Raw genomic sequence first — 24,026 nt, 5'->3', positions numbered from 1 at the left:
CCCATGAATGATTTTGCAATATTATATATTGGAATTAGAAACTATTAGTTCACTGAGTTTGTAAGTCTTCCAAATGTTGACATATTTTATTACAGGATTTTTAAACACACAAGTGTTAATATCATTACTAGTCTCATCAAAAAGTTTTCTAAGTACTAGGAATCTGCCAACCTTATGGTGGTGAATAAAAATTTTCCAGAAATTTTTTGCTTGCAATTTCAAGATTTATCATTGGCAATGAATACTCTCAGCTGTTTTCCTTGAATTATCAGGTTCACTTTGTTCAGTTTGAAAAATATCTACCAAATAGTCATACCTGAATAACCATAGTTTATCACTCATGCTTTCAAGTAAACATGATGATCCATTAAAAAAAAATAGTGGCCAGTATTGCTTGTAGCACAAACCATTGTACAAGTACTTTTCCTTAAGACAACCATTGTACATTGGTATATGTAGCAGAAGTACTTTAATGTGTACTTCCTCTTTTGTAATGGAATATTAAAAAGATGTGGACTCAAGGGCCAAGATTTAATCATCACTTTTACAGCTTCATCAAGAACAGTCTTAGGTGAAGCTAGCATTGCTTTTATTGCAAGTGCATGATGATGAATAGTACAGTGACTATGGATATAGTTGTCATTGTCTCGAGTCTAAAGTGACAGCAGGTTTAGCCACTATTGCTTTTGTACCAGCAATTCAAATGTCAATACAGAGAAAAAGGCAAAGAATGTCTTAGTATTATGAACACAGTTTTGAGCTTGGGGATTCTCTAGAAAGATCTTGGGAACCCTCAGTTTTGTAAACCGTACTTGAGAACTGCTGCTAGTACATTCCTAATACAGTCTGCTGTATCTTAGACTATTTCCAATAAAGACCTAAATTAGAGACCCTGGGGGAAAAAATCAGACAGCTTGTTTTCTACTGGTTAATTATTGTTGAGCACAATTTCTATGGAAATTCTCAAAAGAAGCAGCCTTCTTCAATTACATCGGATTTTAAAACAAAAGGAAATCTCCAAAGAGCAGCAAAATGTAGCTAAATTCACTTCTAAGGCTAAACGTAGACTATTAGCTAAACCCTATTTTTTAAAAATAATCTTTGACAAGGGTACCAGGACCACTGAATGGGGGAAAGAACAGTCTCTTCAACAAATAATGTTGGCAAAACTGGATATCCACATGCAAAGGAATGAAGTTGGACCCTTACCTTACATCATATACAAAATTTAACTCAAAATGGATGAAAGACCTAAAAGTAAGACCTAAAGCTTTTAAACTCTTACAAAAAATAGAAGGGAAAAAGCTTTATGATATTGGAGTTGAAAATGATTTATTAGACATGACATCAAAAACATGAGCAAAAAAAGCAAAAAAAAATTGCAACTGCTTCAAACATATGTGCATCAAAGAACACAACAGTGAAAAAGCAACCTATAGAAAGTGAGAAAATATTTGAAAATCATATTTTCTGATAAGGGGTTAATATCCAGAATATATAAAAACTCCTACAACTCAATGACAAAAAAATTAACCCAATTAAGAAATAGGCAAAAGACTTGAATAGACATACCTTGCGATGATCTACAAATGGTCAAAAGCATGTAAGATGCTCAGCATCATTAATTATGAGAAATACAAATCAAAACTACAATGAGATATCATCTCCCATCCATTAGGATGGCTACTATTAAAAAAACAGAAAATGTCTGGGCACAGTGGCTCACACCTGTAATCATGAGCCACTGTGGATTGGCTCACGGCAGGTGGATTGTTTAAGCCCAGAGTTTGAGACCAGCCTGGGCAACATGGTAAAGCCCCATCTCTGCATAAAATATAAAAATTAGCCTGGCGTGGTCGTGCATGCCTGTAGTCCCAGCTCCTCGGGAGGCTGAGGTGGGAGGATCACCTGAGCCTGGGAAGGTTGGGGCTGCAGTGAGCCATGGTTGTGTCACTGCATTTCAGCCTGGGTGACAGAGACCCTGTCTCTCTCTCTCTCTCACACACACACACATACAGAAAAGAGAAAAATAACAAGTGTTGGTGTTGGCGAGGATATAGAAAAATAAAAATTGGAACGCTTGTACACTGTTAGTGGGATTGTAAAAGGTGCAACCACTATCAAAAACAGTATGGAGTTTCCTCAGTGAATTAAAAATGGAACTACTGTATGATCCAGCAATCCTACTTACGGGTATATATTCAAAGGAAATGAAAGGGTCTTGAAGAAATACTTGTATACTCATGTTCATAGCAGCACTATTCAAATAGCCAAGAGGTGGAAGCAACCCAAATGTCCATAGATGGATGAATGGGTAAATAAAATGTGGTATATACATACAAGGGAATATCATTCATCCTTTAAAAGGAAGGAAATCCTGTCACATGCTATAACGTGGCTGAACCTTGAGGACATTATGCTAAGTGAAATAAGCCAGTCGCAAAAAAGCAAATATTACATGATTCCACTTATATGAGGTATCTAAAGTAGTCGAATTCATAGAGACAGAGAGTGGAATGGTAGTTACCAGGGGCTGGAGGAAGGAAGAATAGGGGAGTTGCTTTTATTTTTGTTTTGGTTTGAGACAGATCTCGCTCTGTCACCCAGGCTGGCATGCAGTAGCTCACTGCAGCCTCTACCTCTGGGGCTTATGCAGTTCTCCCACCTCAACCTCCCAAGTAGCTGGGACTACAAGCATGCCACCACACCTGGCTAATTTTTAAAATTTTTTTGTAGAGACAGGGTCTCACTATGATAACTAGGTAGGTCTCAAACTCCTCCTAGGGAGGAGGGCTCAAGCAATCCTCCAACTTCGGCCTTCCAAAGTGTTGGGATTACAAGTGTGAGCCACCATGGCTGACCGGGGAGTTGTTTAATGGGTATAGAGCTTCCATTTTGCAAGATGACAAAGTTCTGGAGATGTGGTTCACAACAATGTGAATACACTTAACATTACTGAGTTGCACATTTACAAAAGGTTAAGATGATAAATTTTATGTTCTGTTTTTACCCTAATTTTTTTTTTTAGAGGAACCACCATTTCTTTAACTCACTGAGGATTTCACTGAGGTTACTAGCAATCACTTTTCTATTCCCAGTCTCAGCTGAAAATGTGACTTCAGGAAAGGTGGGTGTGAAGAGCACCTGGAGACCTCTAGGAGAACCACCTTCATAGTGTCCCACACATTAGATGGCCCAATTCTGGCCCCCTTTTGTTGTGTCCATCCCATAAAGGCAAGAAGACCCTTGGTGGGAAGACCCACCCAGAGTCATCACCTACTCTTTTGATCACAATCTGGGTACCCAGAACTCTAGAATTTCCTGCCCAATCAATTCTGAGCTTGCTGCTAGGGCCTGGAAGAGCTTCATCTCCCAACCTGTCTTTCTAGGGTGGACCACACACTCAGAGCAGCCCTAGTTCTGAAGGCGGGCCAAGCAGGGAGGGTCTGTAGAGGTTGTGGAGAGAGCTCAGCCATGCAGCCCGGGGTACCCACAAATCAATCCAGAGGACCCACATAGCACAGGAAGAGGCCTAGCATAGAAGGAGAAGGGAGAGTTGGTGAAAGGCCAAGGGCCAACTCTCCACACACTACCATATTCTGATGCAGAGCCCAGAAGTCTATATTTGAACCTGGCTTTCCAGTTTGTGATCAAGGCACAGTTGTCAAAGTAGAAGGATCGAACATATTTTATTTAGCAGTTTGTTAGTTATACATGTAACTTTTAAATATGATGTATGGATCTCCATTTGTATTCTTGCTCTGGACCCCACAAATATTAGGGGTGAGCCAGGGTTGAAGAATGGTCAAACCAACGAAAAAGAAAAACATGGCTGCGCACGGTGTCTCAATCCCATAATCCCAGTACTTTGAGAGGCTGAGGTGGGCGGATCACGAAGTCAGGAGTTCAGACCAGCCTGGCCAATATAGTGAAAGCCCATCTCTCCTAAAAATACAAAAAATAGCCGGGTGTGGTGGCAGGCACCTGTAATCCCAGCTACTCAGGAGGCTGAGGCAGGAGAATCACTTGAACCTGGGAGGTGGAGGTTGCAGTGAGCTGGGATTGTGCCACTGCACTCCAGCCTTGGCAACAGAGTGAGACTCTGTCTCAAAAAAAAAAAAAAAAAAAAAAAAAAAAAAAGGAAAAGGAAAGAAAAAAGAAAAGGAAAACATAGCAACCTTTGTTTTTTCCTATAAGTTTAAATATTTTCCATCTGGTATTGAAGTATAATCAGTTACAGAGGTGTGTCTCTCGTAGTCACTGACACAAATACTTACATACTTACAGCCAATCTTACTCCTCAAATAGGTAATGGTTCTACAATCCTTCCCCTAATCAAACCCCATAGACCTTACACCACTTTCCAAACACAACTTGGTTACCTGAAATGTTACAGAGAAGAGGGAAGCAAGAGTGAGTGAGAGAAAGCTGATTTGAAACACCTAGTAGGAAGACACGAAGATAGTGATGGTGGACCTGGTTCACATCCCCGTTATGACCAGATATTGGGGTTTACTATGACCTGCATTCCAGAGAGGTTCAGGGAGTGGGGTATTGGGATAGAGCAGTGGTTCTAAACAGAGGCTGATTTAGTCACTCCTGGTAACATTTGACATCTGAAGATAATTTTGACTGTGACAACTGAAGTGCTATTGGCATCTAGTGAACAGAGGCTAGAGATGCCACTAAATACCCTACATTGCACAGAACTGCCCTCTCAATGAAGAATTATCTAGTCCAAACTGTCAACAGTGCTGAGGCTGAGAAACCCTGGGGTAGACAGAAGGCAATTATGCGAGGTTTTTGTATGTGTTTTCATGGCCTCTTTTCTAAACTGTGCTCAGTCAAATAATTTAAGAATATTTTCAAATATCCATACCTATATATATACTTTCTCCTCATTGCTTAGAGTTGGACACAACACAATTTTGAGAGTTGACCACCAACCCCCTGAGGATGCAGTAATTTATTCTGGACACTAGGGGTCCACCCTATATTGCTCTATCTATTGGTGAAGAGGGCATCAAACCAAATTCATCCAGCATCCAGCCTAAAAACCTTTCTGTTTGAAGAGAAACATTAAAACTATGAGTTGGCATTTCTGGGATGGGGAGGGACAAGGTGCATCTCTATCCCTAAGGTGGCCCAATTATCACCAGAACTGTGTACAGCTGTCAGGAAGGGAGATCCAGAGGCTCTGCTTAATTTCCTAGGGCTTTGTGGCCTAGAAGTTCCCAGCCCCTTTCAAGCTTCCTGCCAAAGACAGCAGCAGGGCCACAGCTAGAGGATTTGCAGAACTGGATGCATGAAAAGGAATGAGGAGCAGGTTTCAGGAGCCCAGTGAAGTAGCAAATAGGGAATTGGGCTCAAAATTACACACAAGAATGCATAAAGGAGAGGATAAGCTCAACCACTAAGGTAAAGACTAAGAAAGCTATTATAAATAGGCTCAAAGAGGCCAAGAAGAGGAAGACTCAAAAGCAAATCTGGAGATGAGGGAATGCACTATTTGGAAAAGGAGGAGCAGCTGAGGGTGGGAAGGTGACAAAGAATGCAAAAAGGGAGCAGAGAGAAGTGAAAGTAACCAGAAAGAAGGAAGGAAATGGTGGGTTCAGGAAGATAAGGTCATGATGAAAGAGTGCAGAGAACAGAATCAAAGAGAAGAAAAACTAATGCATACAAGAGGAGAATATATATACACACACACACACATACACACACATATACTCCTCGTGTATATATATATACACACACACACACATTCATATCTGTGATATCAATCATAGTCACAGAATCTGGCGCTAAGGAACCTGGAGGTGACGTAGATTTAATGTCCTCATTTTCAGAAGAGAAGGCAGTTTTACAGAGGGGAAGTGGCAGAGTTCAAATGCACAGAGCTTTCATATCAAAGCCAAGACCCAAATCTCAGACTCCTGCAAACCAGATTCTTCTCACCACCGCGCTCACTGCCTCTCATCAGTGGCCCCCATGTTGACGTTTCAGTTTCACCTATCACAGGTATGAAAGCGGCAAGTCCAAATTACTCTGGGAGGACAAAGAAGGGGCACTCAGTCATGCTCATGTGTCATGGGAGTCAGCGCTGACTTCTGAAAGGAGGTAATAAGGTCTGGAGGCAGAGGTGGAAGAAACAGTGTGCCAGGTTGGAGGATGAGTATGTGCAAAAGTCAGAGAGAGCATGATCGAATGACCAGCTCTGGAAGGACTGGACGAGGGAATGTATTGGCTGGTGGTGGCAAGAGGCTTTGCGGTAAATTGTATCTTAATAAAGGGGTTTCCAAAGAAAGGTTGAATAATTCACTCTAGCTAAAGAGTGGGAGATTAGGGGGGAGTAAGAAAAGAGAGAGGGAAGAATTGAAATGTACTGACCCAAGATGGAATAGAAGAGGAGTGAATGAATTCAAGCAATACCTGAAAGCTACATTTGGCAGGACTTGGTGACTGAATGGACAAGGGGAGAAGAGAGAAGCAAGAATGGCATCTAGGTTTTAGTCACAGGCCACCATTTGGATGGTGAAGCTGTCACTAAGATAGGAGACATAGTAGGGGGAACAGGCTTGGGGGGAGGTTAAACATGTTGAGTTTGAGGCACTTGCAGGATATATGCAGGAGGGGCCATAAAGAAAATAGCTCCAAACAATTATTTAACTCAATAGTTTCAACCTTCACAGCACATTAGAATCACGGGCAGCTTTAACTACCCACCCCTCAATAATCAGATGTGACTCAAAGCCAATTAAATGAGAAATCTGTGAGGATGGGATCCAGTCATGGGTGATTCGTAAAGCTCCTCAGGTGATTCTGTTGATGTAACTAACCATATGGTTTTCATTATGGAGCTAAAGGCTATAAACTCTCCTTCCTGTCTTTCATTGAGAAGTCACATTCTGTTCTCTTGGTTTGTACAAGAAAATGTACAGTGCAAAACAGGAGTGATGATTCTTAGTTACCTCACCAAGAGCACTGTGAAAAATAATTACTACTTGACAAATATTTGGGAGCCATGGATGAAAGGCAACAAAGCCCCAGCAAGCATTAGTTTTACAAGTTTCACCTGCTCCTCGTGATAATTTCATCTGAGCGCATGGCACATGTTTCTATATTTAGTGACACCAAACAGAGGGTTGGATGCCTTGAATGGAAGGTCAAGAATGACGTTGGTGATAAGCTCTGTAACGAAGGCCGACCATTTCTTAGTGACTCTATTTTCCTTGCAAATATCATTCCCAGTGCCACATGGAAATAGAATAAGGCCCAGGATTATACTTTTGGAAGTAATTACTTTTGGAAGCTGTGGGGTTCTAAAAATCAATGTTAAAGTGTTTTTGTGGGTTTCAGAGTGCTAAAAAAAGGACACAACGAAAAGAATTATTTTGCCAATAAAACTTGTGTGTTTCGTACATGCAACAATCTTCAACAATCTTCATCAATCTCTCTCACTTTTGCACAAAATGTCTACAGAGTGAGTGGCTTTCTCTCTCTGGTTATCCAAAGCTCATTTCTCACCATTAGCTCCCTGGGAATGTTTATTGAGTCCCTCTAATAACCTGAAGGTACAGAGTCACTGAAAATATTGTCAAAGCCACAAGTCATGCCACCATTCTCCCTGGCTTCTAAGAAATTCTAAAATTCTGAGTTCCATCTGCCAGCATACATTGTAAGGAATGATGAAAAAAATACGGGCATACCTGAGAGACACTGCAGGTTCAGTTCCAGACTACTGCAATAAAGTGGATATTGTAATAAAGGAAGTCACACAAATTTTTTGGTTTCCCAGTGCATTTTAAAAGTTATGTTTACACGATACCATAGTCTATTAAGTGTGCAATGGCATTGTCTTTAAAATGTAATACATCTAAACTTTCTTCTTTTTTTTTTTTTTGAGAAAGGGTCTCACTCCTATAAGCCAGGTTGGAGTGCACTGATGTAATCACAGCTCACTGCAGCCTTGACTTCCCAGGCTCAGGTGATCCTCCCACCTCAGCCTCCTGAGTAGCTGGTACTACAGGTGCGCACCACCATGCCCAGCTAGTTTTTTGTATTTTTAGTAGGGAGAGGGTTTCGCCATGTTGCCAAGGCTGATCTCAAACTCCTGGGCTGAAACAATCGGCCTCCTAAAGTGTTGGGATTACAGGGTGAGCCACCACGCCCAGCCTATCTTAATTTAAAAATACCTTTTTGCTAAAAATATTAATGATCCTCTGAGCCTTCAAAGAGTTGTAATCGTTCTTCTGGTGGAGGATCTTACCTTGTGTTAATGGCTGCTGACAAATAAGGGTGATAGCTGCTGAAGTCTGGGGTGGCTATGGCAATTTATTAAAATAAGACAACGATGAAGTTTGTCAGATCAACTGACTCTCTGTAGCATGAGATGCTGTTTGATAGCATTTTACCCATGGTAGAAATTCCTTCAAAATTGGAGTCAATCCTCTCAAAGGCTGCCACTGTTTTATCAACTAAGCTTACATAATATTCTAAATATTGTATTGCCATTTCAAAAGCATCTTCACCAGGAGTAGATTCCATCTCAAAAAAACAATATATTTGCTCATCCATAGGAAGCAACTCCTCATCCTTTCAAGTTCTATCATGAGATTGCAACAATTCAGTCACTTCTTCAGGCTCCACTTCCAATTCTAGTTATCTTGCTATTTCCACCACATCTGCAGTTACTTCCTCCACTGAAGTCTTGAACCCCTCAAAGTCATCCATGAAGGATGAAATCAACTTCTTTCAAACTCCCATTAACATCAATAGTTTAACCTCTTCCCACAAATCGCAAATGTTCTTTATGGCATCCAAAAAATCCCTTCCAGGAGTTTTTCAGTTTACTCTGCCCACATCCATCTGAGAAATCACCATCTAGAGCAGCTATACCCTTACAAAACGTATTTCTTAAACAATAAGACCTGAAAGTTGAAATTACTATTTGATCCGTGGGCTGCAGAATGGATGGTGTTATGCATGAAAACAAATTAATCTCCTTGTACATCTTCCTCAGAGTTCTTGGGTAACTAGGTGCACTGTCAATTAGCAGTGATATTTTGAAATGAACCTTTTTTTGAGCAGTCGGTCTCAATAGTGAGCTTAAAATATTCAGTAAACCACGCTATAAACAGATGTGCTATCATCCAGGCTTTGTTTTTCCATTTAAAGAGCACAGGAAGAGTAAATTCAGCATAATCCTTAAGGACCCTAGGATTTTCAGAATGGCCAATGAGCACTGGCTTCAACTTAAAGTCACCAGCTATACCAGCTCCTAACAGAAGAGTTAGCCTGTCCTTTGAAGCTTCGAAGCCAGGCATTGACTTCTCTTCTCTAGCTCTGAAAATCCTAGGTGGCATCTTCTTCCAATAGAAGGCTGTTTCTTCTACACTGAAAATCTGTTGTTAGTGTAGCCACCTTCATCAGTGATCTTAGCTAGATCTTCTGGGTAACCTGCTGCAGCTCCTACATCAGCACTTGCTGCTTCACCTTGTACTTTTACGTTATGGAGATGGATTTTTTTCCTTAAACTCCTTGAACCAACCTCTGCTAGCGTCCAACTTTTCTTCTGCAGCTTCCTCACCTCTCTCAACCTTCATAGAACTGAAGAGAGTTAGGGCTTTGCTCTGAATTAGGTGTTTTGGCTTAAGGGAATGTTGTAGCTAGTTGGGCAAGACCACTCAAACCTTCTCCATATCTGTTAAGGAAACCAAAATACTTTACCTCAAAATATATTTCCTTGACATAGTTTAAGATGGCTATTCAGAAGGGCTGGAAAATACAAAAATAGCTAAAAATCTGCCTTTTGTGGGGGACATTTGCATTTGAAGAGAAAATCTACATTGATACAGCCAGGCTCTCTCTAAGGGCCTTCCCTTGCTGGGTCTAGGAAACATTAACTGAGACTCTGACACATTTAAAGATCTGAAAGAAACATTTACCTTTAAAATTTCATGTCATCTATATAACACGACCATCTTTGCTACCCAGGCCTTCTCTTCTCTCCCTCCCATAACCTGTCTTACCAGCATAACCTAATTTACTGCCATAACCTGGTTTTGGCCATCCTCTGAGCCCTCATTTTTTCTATAATCTCAGGATGTTATACAAGCTTCTCTACCCCATCAGGGGTAAGGAGTAATCACTCTGCGATTTTCCCCCTGTGTGCACTAATAAATCTGGATGCCTTTTCTTATTAACCTGCCTTTTGTCGGTTGCCTTTTCAGCAAAACTTCAGGGGGCGAAGAGGAAGTTTTCCCGTGACCCCTACATTGGCAATAAGGATGCTTTGCTTCCTTATCTTTTGCTTGCTCACTGTGTGTAATTTTCTCCAATAACTTTTCCTTTGCATTTACAACTTGGCTAACTGGCCCAGGAGGCCTATTTCAAATTTATTTCTTTTTGTTTTTTTTGAGATGGAGTATCACTCTTGTTGCCAGGCTGGAGTGCAATGGCGCTATCTTGGCCCATGGCAACCTCTGCCTCCTGAGTTCAAGCGATTCGCCTGCCTCAAGCTCCCGAGTAGCTGGGATTACATGCATGCACCACCATGCCCAGCTAATTTTGTATTTTTAGTAGAGATGGGGTTTCTCCATGTTGGTCAGGCTGGTCTCGAACTCCCGACTTCAGGTGATCTGCCAGCCTTGGCCTCCCAAAGTGCTGGGATTACAAGTGTGAGCCACCATGCCTGAGCCCTATTTCAACTTTCTACGTGCCTTCCTCACTAAGCTCAATCATTTCCAGGTTTGACTTAAAGTGAGAGATGTGTGAGTCTTCCTTTCACTCGAACACTCAGAGGCCACTGCAGGGTTATTAATTGGCCTAATTCAAATACTGATGGATCTCAGGGAATAGGGAGTCCCAAGGAGAGGGAGAGAGATGGGGGAATGGCCAGTGAGTGGAGAAGGCAGAACACACACAACATTTATGAATTAAGTTTGCCATCATATGGGTGCAATTTGTGGTGCCCCAAAACAATTACAATAGTAACATCAAAGATCACTAATCGTAGATCACCAGAACAGGTCATAACGATAATGAAGAAATCTAAAATATCATAAGAATCATCAAAATGTGACACAGAGGCACAAAATGAGCACGTGCTGCTGGGAAGATGGCACTCACAGACTCAGAGCAGGTTTGACACAAACCTTCAATTTGTTAAAAAAAAAGAAAAGAAAAGAAAGAAAGAAAGAAAAGCAAAATCTGTGAAGCACGATAAAGTGAAGCGTAGTAAAACGAGCTATGCCTGTAATCACTTAAGAAACTCTTCAGGTTTTTTTAGTGCTAGTCCTATGTATGTGAATATCAGACCCAAAAGGTAGAAATATCTGAGCTGACATAACCATAACCAAATGACTGCTATTCTTTCAGTCACTGAGTAAAGATAAAATCCCAAACCTATATGATTATGACAGAGCAAGACTCCATCTCAAAAAACAATAATTTTTTAAAAATAAATAAATAAATGAAAAAGCTGCTTTGCTTGCCGTTGACTTTTGTGTTCAGATAGAGAAGGCCTTCAGAGGCCACAAACAGGGACCTTAAAAAGGCCTTTCCTATTTTGGAACATTTTGTAACAAAAACGAAGGCCAAAAGAAGCCCTATCTTTTGACAGGGCCATGAGGCTGGAAGAGATCTTACAGTTATTTTGAGTCTGGCCTCTCTTTTTTTTTTTTTTTTTTTTTTTTTTTGAGACCATGTCTTGCTCACTCTGTCACCCAGGCTAGAGTGCAGTGGCAGCTTGGCTCACTGCAACCTCTGTCTCCTGGGTTCAAGCAATTCTTGTGCCTCAGCCTCCCAAGTAGCTGGGATTACAGGCACCTGCCACCACGTCCAGCTAATTTCTGTGTTTTTAGTACAGAAAGGGTATCACCATGTTGGCCAGACTGGTCTCGAACTCCCAACCTCAGGTGATGTGCTGGCCTCAGCCTCCCAAAGTACCAGGATTACAGGCATGAGCCACCGCGCCCAGCCTGGCTTCTCCTTTTATAAATAAAGAAACTGAGGCCCAGAGGGAGGGCATGCCTTGTCTAATCCCAGGCTTTTTAGAGTCTCCTGGGTCTGACAGTGCTCTCTCTTCCTGTGAACATGCTGAAAGGGACATGCTGGGAGGAGATTTGAGAAGTCAAATTAGTAGTATATGACTTTTTTCATTTCCACCCTACTGCTCTTATCTTGGATGAGGGATGGTTTTAGCATTCAATTTCACTTATTTTTCTTTGTGGGAAATGAACCACAGCCAGCAGCTTCATAAAACCCCACACCACCCCATCACCAACAGTAATTAGAAGCTGTGAAGGAATCTGAGGAGTTAGTGTACTTTGCCTTTAGGCATGATAGACCCTACCTGATCCTATCAGATGAACACATTTTTTTCAATCTTAAAAATATCCACGGACCGGGCGCAGTGGCTCACGCCTGTAATCCCAGCACTTTGGGAGGCTGAGGCGGGTGGATCACGAGGTCAGGAGATCTAGACCATCCTGGCTAACACGGTGAAACCCCGTCTCTACTAAAAATACAAAAAATTAGCTGGGCGTGGTGGCGGGTGCCTGTAGTCCCAGCTACTCAGGAGGCTGAGGCAGGAGAATGGCGTAACCCAGAAGGAGAAGCTTGCAGTGAGCCGAGATCGCGCCACCGCACTCCAGCCTGGGCGACAGAGCGAGACTCCGTCTCAAAAAATAAATAAATAAATAAATAAATAAAAAATCCAGTGACAAAAATGTGTATCTTTCCTCTGGAAACTCTGCCACTATCTGTGCTGATTTGTGTTTACTGAGAGAATATCACTGACCCCCTCACTAGCCACAGAGCATGAACTCTGAGTTCTTGTTCCAGTGTTTGGTTGGGCCCATTCTTTATGAAGATATTTATTTTCCTTGTGCATTTTCAAGATGGACAGGGCTGCAAGCTTTAGTTATGGCTTTGTGCATAGCTACAGCTATGATTTTGTTCCTCTACTCATGTTGTCAGACTAAATTACTTACCTGGTTCCATTTAGCTGAGGATGCCAGCCACTGCAGAATCTGAGGACTCAAGAGATCATTGAGACCAGACCTCAAACAGAAAGACATTACTTTGCACCTTTCTAAAAACATCTCCCAAGGCAAAGCCTGCAAACCCTACCTTAGAAGTACATTCTTCTACCTAATCCCAGTTTTTCTATGTCCTTTGCAAAGGAATTAAAGAGTTATTTTTCCTCTCAGTTGAAATAGATCAAGAAAGCCCTTCAAAGGTTTTGTGACTTACTTTGATATGGGGGTGTTTTGTACATGTTGTCCCCCAAACACGGGAACAGCGCTCCTCTTTTCTGTGTTCATAGAATTCAGCATCTCGTAAGATAGCTACCCTCTGCCCACCATGTGCCAGGACAAACTTGCTGCAACCTTCCAGCCGTGTCTTATCCTCTGCAGAGATGGGCAGTACAATGGGGATGCTCATGTTGATCACGCCATCTGTGGAAAGAGCCATGTGATGCATGAAAACTAGACACAAGGTGCATCATACGTGAAGCATGACTCAAATGTGCACAATGCCCCTTCCAAACATTTCCTTCAAGAAGCATTAAGACCCACATCCAAGTAGTTGTGTTAGCTGCATCAGTTTCTCTAGATTCCATGATGACAAGTCCTTGAAGGGCTTCCCAAAGCAAATGGAGCATATGTGAAAAGTGGGTTGAGTTTCAAATCATGGAGGTGGCCTCCATAAACTGATCTAACTTTGGACACACCTCTTTGTGGGTTCCCTTTTCAAATCTAAGTCCTGACCTCAATGCAGTAAGGAGTTTAAAGTTTTCCAAAACCCAATTAAATAAAATTAAGCTAGCAAAACAAACCAAAACAAAACTCTCTAGTCTTTCTTGGAAAAGAACCTCATAAGAACGTCAAGCAAGTCTTTTATTTCATTATCTGTTTAGGCTCTATCTGCATACCAACACACTGAATTGAAAAGACAGAAAAAAAATCAGATAATTGATATTAATCTATGGGAATGAGTATGCATTTTTTGTATAATAAGTTACTTATGACAGTTGTATGTTTCTCTTTTTTAATATTAATCAACTACAATCTGGGTAATATCTCATTCACCTTTTTCTTTAATTTTTAACTTTCATGGGTACATAGTGTATATGTTTATGGGGTGCATAAGATATTTTGATACAGGAATACAATGCATAATAATCACATCAGGGTAAATGAGGTACCCATCACCTGAAGCATTTATCCTTTGTGTTACAAAAATCCAATTATCCTCTTAGTTATTTTTAAATGTACAGCTAATTTTTTTAAATTTTTATTTCTTAGAGTCTTGCTCTGCCACCCGGCTGGAGTTCAGTGGCACAATCTTGGCTCACTGCAACCTCTGCCTCCTGGGTTCAAGCTATTCTCCTGCCTCAGCCTCTCGAGTAGCTGGGACTACAAGCATGTGCCACCACTTCCAGCTAATTTTTGTATTTTAGTAGAGATGGGGTTTCACCATGTTGGCCAGGATGGTCTCGATCTCTTGACCTCATGATCCACCCACCTCGGCCTCCCAAAGTGCTGGGATTACAGGTGTGAGCCACCACGCCCAGCAGTTAAATTATTATTCACTATAGTCATCCTGTTGTGCTATCAAATACTAGATCTTATTCATTCTGTTTTCTGTACCCATCTCATGCACTTGTAAAAATGTATTTTCAGCCAGGTGCAGTGGCTTACACCTATAATCCCAACATTTTGGGAGGCCAAGATGGGAGGATGGCTTCAGGCCAACAGTTTGTGACCAGCCTGGGTAACATGGCAAGACCTCATCTCTACCAAAAAATGTGTGTGTGTGTGTGTGTGTATACATATATATGTGTATACACATGTTTTTTAAAATTAGCTGGACATGCTGGCATGCACCTGTAGTCCCAGCTACTCAGGAGGCTGAGGCAAGAGGTTCACTTGAGCCCAGGAGTATGAGGCTGCAGTGAGCCCTGATCACTCCACTGTACTCCAGCCTGGGTGACAGAGCAAGACCTTGTCTCAAAAAAACAAAACAAACCCACTAATCTATGGTATCCCAAACAAGCAGTCGTCCTGATGTTATTCATGGTGGCTTTGGCATAAAATCACCTTTTTTTCCCCCTCCTGTTCCCTCTTTCCTAAATATTTTTGAAGAGACTGGTAATCTCACTTATCTGGGAATCACAGGTCTTGCTAGCGCAACCACAGTTGAGAATCATCTGTCCAGAAACACAGAGGAGTGAAAAATGACATCAAGTCATTAACGCACATGCGCTTTCTCTGGCGTTTAAGCCCCTCTCACCATTATGCTGAGTCTCTTGCTTTAAGAGGAATTTAAATAAACAGGGTGTTCTGATTTCTCAGTATACAGCACAGCAAATTAGAAGGCATCGAATGTGGTATTCAGAGAAGCTACATCTTCAGCAGCAAGAAATGTCAAATGACAGCTGGACCGCAAAGGAAGAGAAAGGAAAACTACTGAAAAAATACACACAGAAACTGTGATGGTTGATGTTATATATCAATTTAGCTAGGACACAGTACTCAGATATTTAGTCAAACATTATTCTAGATGTTTCAGTGGAGGTACTTTTTAGATGGGATTAACATTTAAATCAGTAGACTTTGAGTAGAGAGAGTACCCTCCAGAATGTGAGTGGGCCTCATCCAATCAGTCAAAGGCCTAATTAAAAAAAGACTTGGCCGGGCGCCATGGCTCACGCCTGTAATCCCAGTACTTTGGGAGGCTGAGGCGGGCGGATCACAAGGTCAGGAGATTGAGACCACGGTGAATCCCCGTCTCTACTAAAAAAAATACAAAAAATTAGCCGGGCGTAGTGGCGGACGCCTGTGGTCCCAGCTACTCAGGAGGCTGAGGCAGGAGAAAGGCGTGAACGCGGGAGGCGGAGCTTGCAGTGAGCCAAGATCGCCCCACTGCCCTCCAGCCTGGAGGACAGAGATTCCGTCTCCAAAAAAAAAAAGACTCGTCTCCCCAGAAGAGGAGAGAATTACGCCAGCAGACAGCCTGTGGACTTGAACCGCAGGTCTTCTCAGGGTCTCCAGCCTCCCAGTTTTCGGACTTGCCAGATTCCACAATCACATGAACCAATTCCTTAAAATAAATCTCTTTCTGTGTGTGTGTGTGTGTGTGTGTGTGTGTATAGAGAGAGAGAGAAAAAAAGAGATTTATTATATACCTATATAATATGTAGATATCTATATATAACATATAGATATATTGTTATCTATTCAGATATATATCAGAAATATATAATTCAGATATAATATCTATGTTATATATAGAGATGTATATGTAGAGAGAAAAGATTCTATAATAATTTATTAAAATAATGTATATATGTATAAATTAATATATGTACATGCATATATAAATTTATTTAAATATATTAAATATATTTTTATATCTATGTCTATATAGAGAGATGCATATCTATCTATAGATGGATAGACAGATACACATCCTGTTGGTTCTGTTTCTCTGGAGAACCCTGACCATACAAGGTTCTAATACAGAAACTAAAATACAGAGTTATGGGAGTTCTTTAGCGTGCGAGCCAACAATCCCACAGGTCTCCCCATCTTCAGGACACCATTACATTAGTGCCCAGTTTAATAACTGGTAAAACTAATAATGACAGAGTCATTTTTAAAAGTTATTTTATATTGAACATATTCTCTTTTTTTGAGTGAATAATATATATATATTTTTTTAGTAAGACTATTTTGAAATGTTTCTAAATAAGATAGTTAATGTGTAGTTGGTTTTCAGTCTGTGGCTTAAAGGGATAAAATTCGGCTTTCTAAAAACATCTCATTTCTCAATGATTCTAGATAATGTAAAAAAATGTAGAAAACAGTGTTCCTCCTACAATGATGCCCTCACAAATATGCTAGTCTCTCAATTATACTCACAGGTAAGAAAATGAGGGCTCATGGTTAAGCGTATAACACAAAATAAAATTAGGGACAATTTTGTGAGAGTTCTCAAGTTCAAGATTCAGAAGAGAATGAAAGGAAGGTGAATAAAGAAAACTTTTTAACTCTGGAGAAAACAAATGCAGTTATTTATGGACTTGAGGGAATGTGCCCTAGATTAATGAAGCCATTTAAACCTAACTTTTCAATGCAACATTTAGAAGGCCTCTGACAGAGTTAAAGATTAGAGTTCTATTCCTTCGGGGCATAAGACTCCCCCTAGTAGCTATGAAACTAAACTTTCCAGGCATATCACTTTGCACCTTTTAAACACTTTCCAAAGGTTACTAGAACCTAAAGAATGTCACCGGAAATAGACAGCAACTGCTGGCAATAAAAAAATCCGGTCTATCATAAAATCCTGCAATATACTTTCAGACCTTTCATAAACCACAAATTAGATACCATGTGCAGCAAGTAATGGTTTGTCATTCAAATAACTCTTTGTTTCAATGTTCTTGGGCATTTACAGCAGCTAAGTCCTTTGCAGAAAACACTAAATTCAAAGTCAGCAGTTCTCCCTTTTACTATGTGTGTCTTTCAACTTTTCTAAACTCAGTTTCCTCACTGGAAAAATGGGCTAATAAATGACATCTATCTCCGTGGGTTGCTGCAGGGGGCAAACTATAAAGCACTATGTTAATGGAGGTTGCTGATGGAAGATAATGAAATCCACCGCATAGACTAGTTGAGGAAAAGGAAGAGAGGCTAACAAAGAATAACGCCTTCAGAAATGCTGTTGCTCTCACCAGAAATCATGCTTTCTGTGGATTGCTTACTGACGACATTGCTGAAAGAAAGACCATGCCATTTGCCTCTGCTGATAAAGAATGACTTGGCTGCCGGGCGCGGTGGCTCAAGCCTGTAATCCCAGCACTTTGGGAGGCCAAGACGGGCGAATCACGAGGTCAGGAGATCGAGACCATCCTGGCTAACACGGTGAAACCCCGTCTGTACCAAAAAAATACAAAAAACTAGGCGGGAGCCTGTAGTCCCAGCTACTCCGGAGGCTGAGGCAGCGTAAACCCGGGAGGCGGAGCTTGCAGTGAGCTGAGATCCGGCCACTGCACTCCAGCCCGGGCGACAGAGCGAGACTCCATCTCAAAAAAAAAAAAAAAAAAAAAAAAAAAAAAAAAAAAAAAAAAAAAAAAAAAAAAAGAATGACTTGGCCAAAATAAAGCAAAATGCAAAGCAAGGCATGGAGCAGGTTGCTGAAAGAACCTAGCGCTGCCTGCAACACGTCTGTAACGTTGCCTTTTCCATCAAGTATTCTGCCTTGAAATCCAAGGGATGTTTCACTGTTGCAGCCACCTCCTCTTGTCCACTAGATTCCTGACCAATGTAGCCTCTAATCTACCTTCATCTAAAATGACTAAATAACACTCCTTGGCAGGTTGTCTCAATAAGGAAGCGAATCTGTGGGATGTTTATAGAAAGGAGTTCTGCCAAGTGATAATGCCAATTGGTCTTACAAGCCTGTAGCTACAACACTACAGGTGTATACACAGATTTACTGTAGTTTCCCTATCATCTTTATCAACCTTTCTAATACATAAACATATCCAACTGTTTCTAAGACGTAATACCTGAACTGTGCTGAAACATCACCCATGGCTTTCAACCTTGACTTGAGCTTTCAGCCTTTTCCTTCATGTGCTTCATTTGGCTCTGGTGGGAACTGCCTTGATTATTTTATTGTGGTATATCTTATTTTGAAAAAGAATATTGTGGTTCTTTAGCCACAGTAAGTCCAAGAGATAGCTTATTGTTCAATGGAATGATTTTTCTTTTTTTTTTGAGACAGAGTCTTGCTCTGTCGCCCAGGCTGGGGTGCAGTGGCCGGATCTCAGCTCACTGCAAGCTCCGCCTCCCGGGTTTAGACCATTCTCCTGCCTCAGCCTCCCGAGTAGCTGGGACTACAGGCGCCCACCACCTCGCCCGGCTAGTTTTTTTTTTGTATTTTTTAGTAGAGACGGGGTTTCACCGTGTTAGCCAGGATGGTCTCGATCTCCTGACCTCGTGATCCGCCCGTCTCGGCCTCCCAAAGTGCTGGGATTACAGGCTTGAGCCACCGCGCCCGGCCAGGAATGATTTTTCTTTTGCTTTCAATAATTTTCCAGCCTTCTGTGTTAGCCTTATAGATCTGCTTCATGGTTGTTTGGGACTGTTTCTATGCAAAACCTAAATTACTCCTTATTGCTTAACCGGGCTTTTTAAAGGAAAAACAACAATGATGAAAGCAATATCAAAGACAGATGACATAGTCAGAATTTTACCTTTTCATTTTTGTACAATGCAGAAGTTTACAGTCACAGCAAATGTATATTTACTCCCACTTCCATAACAAGCAATCATAATGGCTTGAAATTAAGTACATGCATAATCGTACATTGCAAACAAATGAAGTACAATCATACACAATCCAACCAGGTACATTCAGTTTACAATGATTTATTCTTCATCAACTTAAAATCTTTTATAAACACCGTAGAAAAAAAATTTCCAGATTTTTGAAACTAAATGAGGACCAATTGGTCCTCATTTGGTCATTGGAAGAGGATCATAAATGTAAAAGACTCAGGAACAAAATGTGCAATGATAATTTAGAAACAAGTTTACTTTTGTCAGCCAAATGCTACATTATATACGATAGCTACATCTGGTCAAGAAATTTCCTGTTGTTTGGACTCCAATCAAAAGAAAAATACAGTGTTATTCCACTATAACTGGTTGGATCATGAACTAATAGTGATTCCAACTGGTTAATGTAGATTTTCTTTTAGTTATGTTCTTAACCATTTCCAGTTAATGTAACATATCTAATTATAATAATTTAGCTACTTGGAAAAGTTAAAGTACATACCAGGAAGGGCCATGCCTAGGGAAATATAAACACAGTTAAGAAACATTTTCAGCTGTCCACCAAAAGAATCTTACAGCAACAATGTCAAAGAGCAAATTCCTGTTATGACACTTCACATATACAACATATAAATATACTAGCTTCATCATGCTATTTTTAAAAATAGAGAGTATATAACAAGAAAAAGCTGGTGAAATCAGAACTTGTATGGAATGTCCAATACAATCCAAAAGCATTGCTCAGATGTTTATCTGGTTTTCTAATTATTTATTTATTTATTTTTCCTTCCACTGGGAAGAGATATCTGCTTTAAAATAATTATAACCTATGTTAATATCCCCTCCAGCTTCACCAAGAAGTTTTCTCTTGCAAACATGTGATCTTATAACTACTGTTGAATAGTTTCCAAACTACGCTTCGGGAGCAAGTATAGAAGCAAACTGCCCTAGAACATCCTAGAATCTCACATGGTTAGAGGACATGAAAATATGCCCAGTATAACAAGCACCAATGTTAGATCCAGGACAACCTGGATTTAAGTCTAGGCTTCAAATAAGTTATTTAACCTTTCTAATACATATTTTCTCAAGTGGACAAAATATCTTCACAGTGGTATTATCCTGATTAAATGTAATAATCTATGTCAAACTCCAGTGTCAGAACACAATTGGTGCTCAATAAGTGCTGGTGATATATGCAGAGTGCTCTCACACCATGCCTTGGAAAGTCAGAGCTGCGGAAGAATAGCCATTAAATGATGGAGTCTCACAAGGCCCCTGTCTTGATCCTACTTGGATGCCATCAGTCAACGCAAGCTTGAGGTTCCATTTTTAAATTTAGATGTGACATTTATGACCAAAGGGTCTGTGACAACCCTGAAACTATACTTCCAGTGAGAAATAAAGTGATATGATACACTGATATAAACGTAGATTCTTGAGTAATATATGGAGTGACTCATACTATACAATTATCATAAACTCTAACAAGTGATTTGGTTTTTGTTTTGGGTTTTTTTTTTGGCTTTTGGACTGAGTAGACAGAACTATTTTATTTTTAAATTTATTTTTAATTTTAGGTTTATATTTCTCAAAAATATAGACCTTTGAGAAAATTAAAACCAACAAAATATTTTTAGGAGACATGGTCAGAATAAAAACACTGTTGCTTACAGATTGTAGGGCAATCAAGAAATTTGCAATTGTTGAAGGAAGACAAAAGTGGGCACATGTCTGTGGCTATAGAGATCATTTCAAATTTTCAATGGCAGTGACTCAAACCTTCATGAATTGTTTACAATGAAATGATATCTATATGAATGATATCTTGCCCAACATTCTGACATATAAATAAATCACTTTTTAGTATTTAACTGTCTGCTCAGTCCAAATGCCATGAGGCGAGGCACTGTCAGGAGCCTCTGTTGCTGTGTTTTAACCGGCTTCCTCCTGATACCCTCCAGGTTGCTCTCCAGGTGAGAGGGAGCCCAAGCCCCTACTCCCTTCTACTGGGGCAGTGGGGTAGTTCCATTTTGTTGTATATATTGCCTCTGATTTTTGAAATGAAATAAATAATTCTCTGGTTTAAAAAAGAACGTTTTGGCCATGAGCAGTGGCTCATGGTTCTAATCCTAGCACTTTAGGAGGCTGAGGTGGGTGGATCACTTGAGGTCAGGAGTTCAAGACCAGCCTGGCCAATATGGTGAAACCCCATCTCTACTAAAAATACAATAATTACCTGGGCTTGGTGGTGAGTGCCTGTAATCCCAGCTACTTGGTAGGCTGAGGCAGAAGAATTGCTTGAACCCAGGAGGCGGACATTGCAGTAAGCAGAGATCGTACCACTGCACTCCAGCCTGGGCAACAGAGCGAGACTCTGTCTCAAAAAATAAAATAAAATAAGAAAAATAAAATAAAAAAGAAAGTTTCACAACCACTGATGGGGGGCGGGAAGGACCTACTGGACTAGGTCTCAGAAAATGACTTTACTGTGTTTCTCAGAAAGCTCACCTGCCTTCATTACCATTCTATCTCCAGCCACTGGACAAAGCCTGGCACATGGGAGCACTCAGTGAATATCTGTTGGCTAGCTGATGAACATCGTTATCTGTGCTACTTCCACACTGATGTGACTAGGGATAAAGTCACTTAGTCTCTTCAAGACTCCAGGTGCTTTTATTTATGAATTTATTTTTAGAGACAAAGTTTCCCTATGTTGTCCAGGTGGGACTCTAGCTCCTGAGCTCAAGTGATCCTCCCGCCTTAGGCTCTGAGCAGCTGGGACTACAGTCATGAACCACCATGCCTGACAAATTCTTTTAACTGTATGCAGAGTGGTTTGTTCATAATAGCTAACATGTTTGAAATACTGACTATTGAATCAGGGATTCTTTTAAACTTTCAACATCCAATGAGGTAGGTACAGTTATTAACATCCCCATTATACAGATGAAGGAACAAAGCCCAGAGAGTTTAAGTAATTTGGCCCAGGTTCATAGCTAATCACTGTGATACAAACCTAGACAGTTTGACTTCACAGCTCACACTCTCATCCACTGTGATATTCTGCCTCTACTTAGGCCCAAACTAAGTTAACATACAGCAAATGGTAGGGGTGGGCAGCACATCATATCCGTGATTATCTATTTTTATTAATCAATTTACACAGGCATTTAGGATGCTTCCGTGGGCTGTGCAGAGCTCTGAATCCTGATCATAACTGGGGTTGCATAAGTATGTCCAGTGGACTCTGTTTGCAGAGGTAGATGGTAGAACCAGCAGATAATTCCCACAGGGAAAAGAAGAGTCTTACAGAAAGTTTCAGAAACAGGCCCTGCAGGTTGGAAGGGGAAAGGGTATGGAAATAGCACCACATCTGGTCTTGAACACTCCTGACAGAGCCACACTGGAGCTACATGAGGATAAAGGGATCCATACGGCTTACAAGAGTTGCCCCACTCAATTCTCTAATACTGTGGAACTAAAGCAACCTCCTAGACAGTCTTCAATTGAGGTTAATACAGAGGAAGGAAACATTTTTCCCACTTGAAGAACAGTCCATAAACTGTGACAGCCCTACTGGTACCAAAACTTTGGTGGCTGGAGTGACCCAGCAGGATCTGCACTTCTGGGTACAGACAGACCCACAGACCCACACAGCAAGTGGCACATGGCTGGGGCCCTGACTCAGGAACACAGGAAACACACTCCTTGGGGACTTCCAAAAACACATGGGTAATCTTTGGAAAGAACTGGGTTTTCTGCATGAGCAGATAGGGGCTTGGAACCAGTAGGCTTCAAGTATTAATGGGAAGGTAACCTCATTCATATCCCCTGGCTGGTAGGTTTGTGGGGACAGACATCTGGATTACATGGAGAGCGGGAGCAATAATAAGTGCTTCATCCACTTCATGGTAGTGAGCATCAAATAAGAAATAGAAAATCAATGGGTTGGCAGGGTATGGCGGCTCACACCTATAATCTCAGCACTTTGGGAGGCTGAGGCGGGCAGATCATCTGAGGTCAAGGAGTTCAAGACCAGCTTGGCCAACATGGTGAAACCCTGTCTCTACCAAAAATACAAAAATTAGCCATGCATGGTGGCATGCACCTGTAGTCCCAGCTACTCAGGAGAATGGCTTGAACCCAGGAGGCAGAAGTTGCAGTGAGCCGAGATCATGCCACTGCACTCAGGCCTGGGTGACAGAGCAAGACTCTGTCTCAAAAAAAAAAAAAAAAAAGAAAGAAAAGAAAAAAGAAAATCAATGGGTTTTGCAAGTTGAAGAACCCCCATAAAATGAAATTGAGACAGTGTAAAAGGAAGGCTAGAGATTTTGCCTAAATAATCTAGATGGATTATCTGCATTAGCTGTTCTTCATCTTTTTGGATTACAGACTCTTTTAAGAATTTGTTGTCTATAGTAGCACTTTGCAAGGCCAAGGCAGGCGGATTACTTGAGGAAAGGAATTCAAGATCAACCTGGGCAACATTGTGTTACCTTATCCCTGGGCAACATAGACCTTATCTCTACAAAACAAATTTAGAAATATGCCAGGCATGGTGGTGCATGCCTGTAATACCAGCTACCTAGGAAGCAGAGGTGGGAGGATTGCTTGAGTTCAGGAGTTCAAGGATTCAGTAAGCTATGATCATGCCACTGCACTCCAGCCTGG

General features: G+C 40.9%; 1 protein-coding gene across 3 annotated transcripts in view; it reads right to left on the bottom strand.

Annotated features, from left to right (window-relative positions):
* PAPSS2 (3'-phosphoadenosine 5'-phosphosulfate synthase 2) overlaps positions 1–24,026 on the bottom strand; it is a 185,690-nt gene that overhangs the window by 7,183 nt on the left and 154,481 nt on the right. For all 3 annotated transcript variants that reach the window (XM_050805560.1, XM_050805562.1, XM_050805561.1), the window contains exon 8: positions 13,255–13,460. In XM_050805560.1, coding sequence (XP_050661517.1) covers positions 13,255–13,460 — 206 coding nt within the window. The remainder of the gene's footprint in view (positions 1–13,254; positions 13,461–24,026) is intronic.

This window comes from Macaca thibetana, chromosome 9 (genome assembly GCF_024542745.1).
Source record: "Macaca thibetana thibetana isolate TM-01 chromosome 9, ASM2454274v1, whole genome shotgun sequence".
Lineage (NCBI taxonomy): Eukaryota > Metazoa > Chordata > Mammalia > Primates > Cercopithecidae > Macaca > Macaca thibetana.
The sequence above is the reverse complement of the archived record's forward strand: the minus strand, read 5'-3'. Positions and strand labels throughout refer to the sequence as shown.